The following is an 11,579-nucleotide window of genomic DNA, read 5'->3' on the forward strand; positions in this document are numbered from 1 at the left end:
CGCCGGTTGGAAATGGTTTCATTGGCAAAATAAATCGCACCGATTTTGCCTATATTATTTAGTGGGGCGCGTTGGTTTATGGGATGAGTAGTTCCTTCGCTCGGAAATGAAAATATGTACACAGTCTTGTACCTTTGACTTTTTTTAGATTTTCTCTTCGTTTTTTCACTCGAAATGATATGTTGTATGCTTATGAGTTATGCCTAAGACATGCTGTAAAACTGGTTAGCCTAAGACATGCTGTAAAACTCTTTAGATACAGATTTTTCCAAACGTCAATGGGACAAATGAATGGGAATCTTAGACCCCGTTTACACGAGCATGTGTATTTTTATAAACGAAGACATTTCCCTACGTTTGAGCCTTTCATTTAGACGCAAACGGAGAATTCGCCCCGTAAAACGGTTATCCAAAAAAACTCCGGCCAAAGTGATTTTTTTGGAAAACTTCGTTTATGCGTTTGGTTGTAAACTGTGGTAAACAGAGTTTTGGGCAGCCAACGTCACAGTATGCGACAGAAGTACACCAAATGTGCGACCAATGTTTACATTTACATGTTCTCACGTGCGACTTCACATTTTGGGGCTGAGGTGATCATGGATGCGCTCAGAATAGCCATCGCGCTTATGTTGGTGCAGACCCTTTTTGTCTGTTTGCATTTGCAAATTCAGCTCCTCTTTTATGTGGAGGAGCACAGAAGAATGTGTAGGCCTACTGTATCGACAACAACTTGCTTTACCGCTGCTATCCGAAGAAGAGAGTACACTTCTGTTTCCGGTGGCTCGGGCAACTTTTCAGGATTCTGATTGGTTAATGTGAGCTTGAGCTTATCGTTAGACTGCCACTGTGGTTTGGCGTGCTCATGACAGCATGTATGTACACGGGTTTGTGTAAACACATTTAAAAAAAAAAAAAAAACGGTCTTGTGTAAATGCAGTTTTATTTGCAAACGTAGATGACCAGATATTCGTTTAGGAAAATACCCTGCTTCGTGTAAACGTAGTCTTACATCCGGCACCTAACAGCATTTTGGCTGTGGGCGGGACTGTGCAGCTCTATGGTTACTGACTAGAACGGCTCAGGGTCAAAGGTCATACGGAAGCGATTAATCTGCACTATTTTTTTAATCAGTTATTTTTTCTCAAATTAATTAATCAGTTATTTTGACAGCCCTAATTTCAACGTATCATTGGCTCACATTACACAAGGCAGCCAATAATACTAGATCTGTGATTTTGGTTGTGTGTATCCGTGTGAGTCTTGAGACTAGACCCTGAGGTAATGAATAGTGACAGGTGAACATAGACTTCTCCGTCGAGGAGACTGTACTTTAGACATCGACACCCCCCCCCCCCCCCACGCCCAAACTCACCTGTTTATACACACACACACACACAATTGTGTCCTTAAGATGTGGAGATATGAACTCACATGCTCTATGTTGGTCTGTGTGTATACGTCTGCCTTTATCCATTGTCTGAGAGGCAGCAGTTTTTGTTTTGTATTTCAACGTATCATTGGCTCACATTACACAAGGCAGCCAATAATACTAGATCTGTGATTGTGGTTGTGTGTATCCGTGTGAGTCTTAGCAGACTAGACCCTGAGGTCATGAATAGTGACAGGTGAACATAAACTTCTCCGTCCAAGACTGTACTTTAGACATCGACACCCACCCACCCCCCCCCCCCCCTCCCTCACCCGTTCCGCAGTGGAGAGAAAAACAAGCTAAGTTTGGCCTGGCCTCCTGATGGCTATTAGAATGTTTTTCACAGACTGACCCCATCCTAATTATGCCGACTCCCTGTGATGTCCGCTCTCTTAATAGCCCCAAAATAGCCGCGGCTCTCTTGTCTTGTCTTGTTTTTTTTTTCTTTCTTCTTTCTCTTCCTCCCACTTGTCTTGCTCTCTCACCAAAGTGTCACGATTTCCTCTTTCTCTCCCAAGGCCTTTTAAGGTCAGAACAGAGAGCTGTTTTAGAGGTTAGTTGTGACTTTGGGTTACTTCTCTTTTTCTCCTTCCTCCCGTCTGTCCGTGTCTCCGTCCATCATCGATCCCATTAGGCGTTTTTAAAGAAGTAGGAGCGCTGTTAGAGGTTGTGGTGGAGCACCCATCTACCTCCACCAGTGGCATCAGCCCCTCCTGATTTAAACTGCATTATAATATGTATATACTAAGCACAGAAGTGCTCTATAACGGGAGCACTTAATGTAAAATGGAGCTGAAGCCACTAATGCTAACCTGTCAGCAGCTGTTCAACTCAGTCCAAATGACAAAGGTCCAAAACAAAGCCTGTGATTTCCCTTTTCCTGGGGGTGCATGCAAGAATAGCCTGTATTAAAGCTTGTAACCTTATCACACTTTTCCTCATTGGTCAAACAATATATATTTGCACCAATCATAAGCTTTAGTATTGGTGCATGAGTTCACATATTTTCTTCTCAACCAAAGATCTTGTCAATCAGTGTGTACATCACATAAACACTAACGCCTCTATTTAGAAAGCTGATGAACAGAAATCTTCAAATGTGGCTGTATAATCTATGGTAAAAGCTGAGTGACCTTTAGAGGGAAGCCAGCTTTATTGTGAATGCACAGAAAAACAAGAGCCAAAATACCACAAGCACTAACGGTCACATTCACAACCCTAGAGCTTTGCAAATATCTCATAACCCGTGTGACGGGTTCTTAGTGGTCTTAGTAACTCTATAAGCACTTGCCACTACATCATATCTGTACTTTTAACTTGCATTAAATGTATTCTGGTGGTTGTCCTGAACAGAATATGAAAAGGTTACTGTTGGAAACTGCACATGATGCCAGCACATAAATGTAATAAAGTGTAAGCACATTTCCTTTGAAGTCCTTTTCTATGAATACACCATATCAGCGTTAGCTCAAACATGTAAAAAACTCATTACTAAGATCTGCTTGGAAAGTTTATGTGGCCTGTGGTTCCTGGAATGAGATACATAGTCCACACAGATCCATAAACTAGGATGGAACACATTTCTGTTTCACTTGAGACCAAAAGGAGCAGTTAATAATTGACGCATGACTAGAGCTGGCAAAGTCAACATTTACCCGCCCTCTCACGTTCAAAGGGTTAACCATTAATGTCACCTTAAAACTGACCCAACATCCCAAATGAATGAGTATCTTGTTGAGTCGTAGAGTAAACACACATGGCAAAGGGGACAGTTTTGGGGGAAACGAAATGATAGGAACACAGTCTGGGTCACCGTAGAACATAGAATGAGAAGGAAGTGGTTGAATTCTGGATGTGAGCCAGAGGACAAGGTCAAACCCACTGACCCTGATAATGGCCAAAAGAGATTAATAATTAGCCAACTGGGTAAAAAACACAAAGACCACCTGTATGCAATTATATCTAACAGGATTATATATCTAGACATTAAGTCTAGATTGATACATACCATCTATTGGTTAGAAGAATGCAGCTTGGTTTCGTGTCCACCTGTTATGAAAAGGGAACAAGAGTCACTTTCCTGTGCAATTCAATAGTGGAAAGGAACTAACACTCACCGTTGGAGTTCACTGGCCTTGTTAAGTCACCCTGTGTAATGACACCATTTCAAACACCCTGTTAGACTAGTTCTTCTATGACAACACACTTTTGTTTGAGTTGACTGTAACAAAAACTGTTGTAGCAAAGTGCACTTTCTGTTCCACTCCATGATTTAAAGTTAAACCTTGTCATTTTGGTATTAGTTATACCTCACAAAAGCCAAAGCCAAAAGTCTGGTTTCGAAAAGTTTATAGACAGACACTGGAGAACACAGAGGACAGTTTACAAAGTCCCCTAAAAAGGAAGCAGAAAGGAATTTGGAGTCGTCTTCACACATTGGAATGTTGGACTCGGGCATATAGTGGATACTTTCAGTGTGGAAGATGGAAATCAAATCTATAAACACCACACTTGTCTCGTTCAAAGCACTGCGGTGGAGTGTGTGCTGTGAGCATGGGCTCCTCTCCACCCGTGCATCTCATTGATGGTTGAGAGGTTGTGAGCACTCTCCGCCCCCCTACGCTGCAGGCCGTACTTTACACTCCTTTGCATGGCGCAGAAATGCTAATCTGCTCATGAACACAGGCTCCACGCAAACCTGTGATTAGCCCAACTGCGTTAATTGAGTCACGCTTAAATGAGTTGATGCTGCCATCCACCTATCTCCTGGTTTGCTCATTCAGGCCACTTCTATGACAGGCCCGAAAGGAGAAAGGAAATACCAATGTCGCTTGGTGGTGGAAATAACAAGATCACAGGAAATCCACAGTAGACAGACAGGCATACAGTAAGTGTACAGACACACGGCATCACTCACCTTGCCCTTTATTAGAGCATCATAGGCAAGCTGAAATGAACTGTATCATTTTACCTCTTGGAAAAAAAAGAAAAGAAATCAAGCATCACTACCATCGTAATCTTTTTAATGTATAAATGCGTTGTACAAAAAGGCTCTTTGCACTCAAGATTCCACAACTCTTCCCTTGCACATTTCTCAATATATTTATTAGTGCTTTTATTATGAAATATTATTTGCATTTATAATTACAATTTTTTTAAACTAAATATTTGTTTCTTTATTAAATATATTTTACACACAATTTATATTTATAAGTCTCGCAGAAAACAGTGGAACTGTCAAATACATGCAGACTTAAAAGACACTAGGAGGCCCTGATGCATAATAGGATCAGGGAATGACCCAGACTTGTTTGTGGAAGCTTACCCCAAAAATCACCTTGGGGATCTTCCACCTTGTACAGGGTATTGTTTATATGGGGTTATAGTTTCATGTTATGTCTAAGGGAACCATTATAACTAATTATATACAATTTAGGGCACTTTTGTTTTTTAAAAGATTTTCCTTTTCAGACTCAAACAGGGTTATGATGAAAGTGCATAAACCATGAGGATTAAAATGTTTAAAATTTAAAGAGATGTGGTTGGACTATTCTCCTGCTCAAAACACATGTGCAGAGACAGATGACACATCATCATACAGGGATAACCAATAACCAAGGAGGTGAACAACTCACATTGGGTGCCACTGGTGTAAGTTCAGTCCCATACAGCTTCAATGCATGATAGAAAAAGGCCATTTTTTCCCATTCATTCAGATTTCATGAATCACAGTCAGTCAGTCATGCTGTGCACACTTATCACAGCACAAACCACACCCTGTTGGAAGTGTTTGCCTCTTATTGTCAATCTGGTGAAATGCTGAACTTGCTTTGATTGAGACAATTCCCTAAGGCAGAGAGCTGTAATAAAAATAAAAGGATCAACTCTTTGGCTGGACCTCTGAAACAAAATAGTATTAAGTTCAAGTCCAGCTGTGCGTTCTCTGTCTGCCCCCAATTTTGGACAGACAGATAGACAGAACTATTTTCATCCCACAAAATGAACTATTGATTTCAGCATCACACAGGGGAAATAAGGAACAAAAACTGAACTCATCACGTGGAATGATGGTCTTAGAGTCTAACAAGCACAAAGAGCTTTTTTAACAATTAAAAAAAAAACAACAAAAAAAAAACAAATCCTGTACAAACTGATGAATTCATTCACAAAGGAAAACAAATAAATACAAAGAAGGTGTGTTACAAAATTGTACATTTTTTTTTGCAAAACCTCAAGTGCACAGATAGCAAAACAAACACACACAAATATTCTAACTTGGCTGTCCCCTAAAGCAAGGCCACTGTTTTTTGTGAGGTAATTTTTTTGGCTTTACAAATAAGCTATGTTTGGGAACATCGTCACAGACTGGGGTAGACCGTCATGACCATCATTGAGAAGCTGATGCGTCTGCAGCTTCATTCACTAACCTTGTCAGATGGCAATGTATTGAAACCGCACGCTTTCACTTGAGCTTTGCTTTCACTTAAGTCATGCCAACATCAGGCCAACAGAAACTGGTCCGTCTACCCCTATGACAGTATCAGCAACAACCAAACAGAGCGAGACAAAAGCAAACAAAACCTTGTTAAAATATTGGGTCTTTGCATCTATTCTTTTCATACAAAAACACACACCTCTTGTACACACACACACCAAGCTGTTAACTTTCGCAGCACATCATCAAATTTCCACTAAGACTCAAAACCCTCGCTGGTATGGTCTGTCTTTACTCTTTATCCACCTTCAGTGAGGGGCATGGAGGACTCGCTATGCTCAGTGAAATGCTAAACCAAACGAACGCGCGAGGAAGCACGAGAGAAGAAACACATTCACCACCTCATCTGTCTGAACGGGTCAAATAAACATGACAGAAAAAAGGAGTGATGAAAGGAGGAGAGGGAGGAGTGTTTTCCGTTCACTAAAATCAAAAAGATGAAGGGAAGACAAGTGATTTATAGTTAAGCAAATGCTTTGAACAAGCACTTGTCAAAAGCATTGTACATTAACACTAGCAAATATTCACAGAGGGGATATATCTGTAGACGGCTCCATGAATCTACTTTCAGTGTGAGGTAATACAACATTGTGAATTTAGGTGTCCAGTGTGATACCCGATTACAAACTGGCAGTTAGTGTATAAGCAGGACTTGCATTTATCTTCATGGAACAGGACATAAACATTCGTTGACAAGATAAATGGCTAGCTAGCTTTGAGTAGCATTTGGATAAAGACATTATGTTATCATTATATTATTCTGTTACATTTCTTTTAGGCAGTTAAGCATTTTGGAGTGTGTGCACAGCGATCAGTCTTGTCCAGGTACTTGGTTCCAGGATGTGTATTTTGTGTCAGCGCTCCAGAATACACACTGAGGAGTCTGAGGTGTCGGATAAAAGATTGTACCCTGTGAGAGCTGAGTGTGTGGACTCCAGGACCTTTTTGTAGTCCTTTTTGCAGTCCTTTTTGTAGTCTCAGTGAAATGAAAAAGAAAATGGCTCCAGGGATCACACCCGCTGCAGCTGCCGCCTCCACCACCGTTCATGTGCCATGATGTGGATTTGGATCCTATGACCTACTGGAGACATCAGGTCACCACCCTTCCACTCTTAAACACCCCCACCCTCCACACACACACACACACACACCACACACACACACATACCCACACACACCACACATACACACACACACACCACACACACACACACACAGACACCTCTTGTCTGACAGTGGCACCATGAGGGTTTAACCATTAACAGTTGCGCCTCTTCACTTGACAGTGATGTTTTTTCCCCCCTATAAAGGGCAGGTCACGACTGAAAGCGACGCCATCATGTGTTTGTGAAGGGAGGGGGTCATCACGGCAATGGATTGAGTGGGGTCGAAAGGTCATCAGACCCTTGTGCTTCGGTCCGTGGCCCAATCTGCTAATTGACCTTGGATGATTTAGGGCCTTGATCATGGTCGATTGCGACAAGAAAAGGCTTCTCTTTTTTTTAATTCTCTTCACTCTGTCTCTCATCACCACCTCAACCACTGTCAATCATCTCTGTGAGCCAGCCTCTGATTGGCTGGATTATGGCTAAGGAGGATGGACAAACTCCCCTTACCGACACAGCTGTCCACCAACGGGAGAGTGTTTGTGTGTGTGTGTGTGTGTGTGTGTGTGTGTGTGTGTGTGTGTGTGTGTGTGTGTGTGTGGTGATGCTGGCGTGTTCATACTGGTTGCTGCTGTGTGCGTGTGTGTGTGTGTGTGTGTGTGTGTGTGTGTGTGTGTGTGAGGGGTTTTTCAGACCGCTGATGTGTCGTCTCATTGGCTGGTCATAGCTTGGATTTACTTTGGGATTAAAATGCATTATAAACGTTTGTTTTCAGTCTCTCTCTGCCGGTGCGCTGTGCCTCTCCTCAGTCTGTCGGCGTTGGTCCTCCAACTTCTCATCTCACTTTGCATCCGTCTCCTCCTAGGACAGAGGCAACAAAATGCATTTTCACTTCAAAGACCTTAAACTCAAACTCAATAACACTTAAATGCTGAAGGCTTTTCAGATATATACTGTAGGTGCAATGTTGTGTCATGAGTATAAAGCTTTTTTAACTTTAGTTCGTTCTTGGGCAGTCCATTGTATATCCAGATAGTGTTTCAAACAAAACTAGACTGCATTTCCGGCGGGAACTGCGAAAGTGTGCTTGCCCTGGTCCGGTCACCAACGTGAGCAGACAGTGGCATACGCTATGCTGAACCTGGCTTGATCCAGGCATTGTAACAGTGCCTTTCAGTGTTGGAGCAGTGGCAATATCTCAAAAGCTCTAGGAGAGGGCTATTCTCCTAGAGCTTTTGAGATATTGCCTTGCGGGTTGAATGCGGTTCGTTGGATTTTACCTTTGGCCTGCCTTCGAATTTAGCTTCTATGACTGAGATCAAATCAATAAAATAAATAATGTCACGTGTCTTGCGCCTCTCAAACTGGGCTATCAGGTAACCTACAGAATTTGAACCTACAGGAATTGAAATTATGAAATATGACATTAAAAAGCTGCTTGTTTGTCAGGATACTTTTTCACTGATTTATTTTAAAAAATATGAGCTATGAGTGTGAATGTTATATATTCCATCCCACGAATTATGTTTTACTGGTTTATTTAGCAAATAATCTATATGGATTTGCTCTATAAAGACCTTATGTCTGTTTGGGATTGTTTTGTGAGCCTGGGGTTGTTTTGAGAACCTATTGATGTAGCCTATCTCAGATGTATCTCAGAATAAAGGAATACTTCATATTACTCTAAACCACCGTCTGTAAATCAACTGTATACTACTGTCTACATTGCACTATATTTCTTGACCTGTCTCTGTATATTTCATCACCTTTCTATACTTTTCCTCACATTGCAACACAGCTCAGATCTTTGGTTGCTGTGAAGGCCAGTCGTTCTAAATGGATGGTTGCTATGGCCAAAGGCCAGTTCTATCTCTGCCGTTGTCAAGCGGGCATATCGTAGAATTAACCTTATCTTATTTGAAACATCTCTATTTTACTTAGCCCACTTCCATACAGTGGGTCCCATTAAGAAGTGGCCACTTCTTTCGCGCTTACCGTGATTCACACAGCAGCATTATTAAATGAATCTGTCACCATATGCCTATGCCTACGTTTGCAAAGAAAACATTTTAATTTGATTCACATGAAACGTTACATTTAATGTACATGTTGACAATGAGTATAGGCTAGTTTTGGTCGTTGGTGGTGTCATTGCATCTCTTAGTTATGCCTACAATGCAAGTTCCCTCGCGATTGGAAGCTCCTGTAGACAATAGTAGACGCATTTCAAAACATTGTGTTAGGAGTTAGGAGTCCTCGCCACTTCTTTTAAGCGGTCACAGACTTAGGTGCTACTTTTAAGGCTAAAGTGCTTCGTGAATTACTGTTAGTAAAAAAAATAGCAGTCCTAAAGTTACAAGTGACGAAGTTACGAGTGCAAGGATCTCATATCAAATGACCATGGCATTACGCTAAACAACATAAATCCCAATTAGCAACATACATCTCCTCCCTATAGCTAGCCACACAAGAAATTAATGATACTAAATCTCTGCTTAGCATGCTTCTCCGCTTAGCATTCTAATAACAGAAGGAGCACATTTATGTTGACCACTACAACATGACTCATTATGTCTGTAACTCTATAAACTTTCATAAAGGACGCACACCATCCAGCACATACACATGGAAACCGATATTTTAGGTAGGCTACTTGGCCACGAACTCAAAACGTGTCTCTCTGAAGCTCTGTTCTAGAATCTTTGCTCTGAAGGCTGCGTTGCTAGGCAACATCAAATAAACTAAATGAGAGTCTTTTCAAGGTAGGCTATTAAAAGTGTACGTGTGATTACAAATGGATGTGTGTGGTTTGCAATTAGAATAAACAAGAAATAACATTTCCAATAATTTCCCATGATGAATTACATAATATTTGCATCTTCCTTACTTGTGAAGCTCACACCGTAGGCCTATTTAGTGAAATGTAATACAACGTTGCCACCTAGCGTTCAGATGTATTTAACATTAACGTGACATTTCCTGCTTATTCTTTCGTCAACTCCATGCTTTTAGGAAAATAATCTTTTTATCATAGTTCCCTCTTCAATGAGCGATTACCAGCTCATTTTTGTAACAGAGATAGCTGTTTATTGTCCCTAGGTTTACAGAAACACCTATTCATATTAATACGTATGGAGTGCTGCCGACCACTGTTCATTACATGGCCCTGAGAATTCCTTGCATGTCTTTATAACAAAACAACACAGTAAAACCTAAATGCCCGTAAACATATGAATTTGCATACTTGTAACATTTTTAATAATACTCTCCCATCATGATATTTAACAATAATGAAAAATTTAATTTGAATACCGTCAATGTGAAAATAACTGTACTACGTCAGCAATAAATAGCTAATGTTCTCCTTGACATTTCAGTTCGTAAGTCCATACCATCCCATGGCTGAGCAAGGATTTCATGATTGGGCAAGGATGCCCAGAGACATTGTGCATACTTGGAAGGCATTGTGATAGGAGTGCAACTGCAAAGGTGCAAGGTGGCAGTTACCAAATACGGGTGGGTGGTTTGCCAAATGCTGGAAACTTTTGGAATATTTCTTTTTTTCTTTTTTAGCTTATGCACCCTCACATTGGAGTCCCGAGTTCATATTCAAAATTAGGTATCGATATGTGACAGTGTTCCTGAGATATGGACGACTTCCTGTTTCGGAGCTTCGCCGCCGATTTCGTTTGGCTGTGACGGGCAAACGCTTCTGAAAATCAAAAATCCTTTCTGTAACTTTTGTGAGGCTTGGTCCAAGGATCAAGTACGTCAAGTTTCGTGAAGTTCGGACCAAATTTGTGACCTGTGAAACTTTAGTTTCGCTTTCTATTCAATCCAATATGGCGGAAGAATGACAAGGGTCAGTGACATCATTTTCAATTTCCACACTACACCGGTTCCGGCCGGACGTTCCAGAGTTGAACCGGTGGCGATATCTCAAAAGGTCTTGGAGCAGGAGCTGGCCAAAAATCGGGCTTACAGGAATAAGAAAATTTAAGAAGAACAATAAGTGTGCTGCTTTGCAAGCACACTTAATAACATGTCTTAAATACAGCAACTACCTTGAATGAAAGAATCATGTTCACAATGGGTTCAGTGACCCAAAGACAAAGAGTGTCAAATGACCCTGATTCTTATCCAGTTGCTGTGTGGCCACCCACTGCCCACTGAATGTGGACCAGCAATTGGACTCGTGCACTGCTTTGTGGAGGGAGTGTCATCTTCCCCTTCTCCTGATAACTGATGTGTATGTGTGTGTGTGTGTGTGTGTTTGGGGGGGGGGTTTGGCTTCTCACTTGTGCCTGTGAGGGGCGTCGCTCTTCAGGGGCTGCATCTTCAGTGGGAGCGGCGGCGGACACCGTCCCGTTGGGTTCGGTGATCAGGAGGGTGCGGCGCTCCTTACCCGTTTTGGGCTCACACTTGGTCACCCGGAACCTTAGAGAGTGGAAAAGGAAGGAGGGGAGAGAGAGAGAGAGAGAGAGAGAGAGAGAGAGAGAGAGAGAGAGAGAGAGAGAGAAACAGAGATAGATGAACAAGGTACAGTGAG

The 11,579-nt window shown here is 41.7% G+C and overlaps 1 protein-coding gene across 1 annotated transcript in view; it reads right to left on the reverse strand.

Moving 5' to 3' along the window:
- Positions 1-7,704: 7,704 nt before the first annotated feature.
- The window catches only part of rell1 (RELT like 1), a 48,697-nt gene continuing 44,822 nt past the window's right edge, over positions 7,705-11,579 (reverse strand). The window contains exons 6-7 of the mRNA XM_042069005.1: positions 11,329-11,467; positions 7,705-7,891 (exon numbers count right to left, since the gene is read on the reverse strand). Of these exons, the coding sequence (XP_041924939.1) occupies positions 7,871-7,891; positions 11,329-11,467 (160 nt within the window). The 3' untranslated portion in view covers positions 7,705-7,870. The remainder of the gene's footprint in view (positions 7,892-11,328; positions 11,468-11,579) is intronic.

Source organism: Alosa sapidissima, chromosome 18 (genome assembly GCF_018492685.1).
Source record: "Alosa sapidissima isolate fAloSap1 chromosome 18, fAloSap1.pri, whole genome shotgun sequence".
Taxonomy (NCBI): domain Eukaryota; kingdom Metazoa; phylum Chordata; class Actinopteri; order Clupeiformes; family Clupeidae; genus Alosa; species Alosa sapidissima.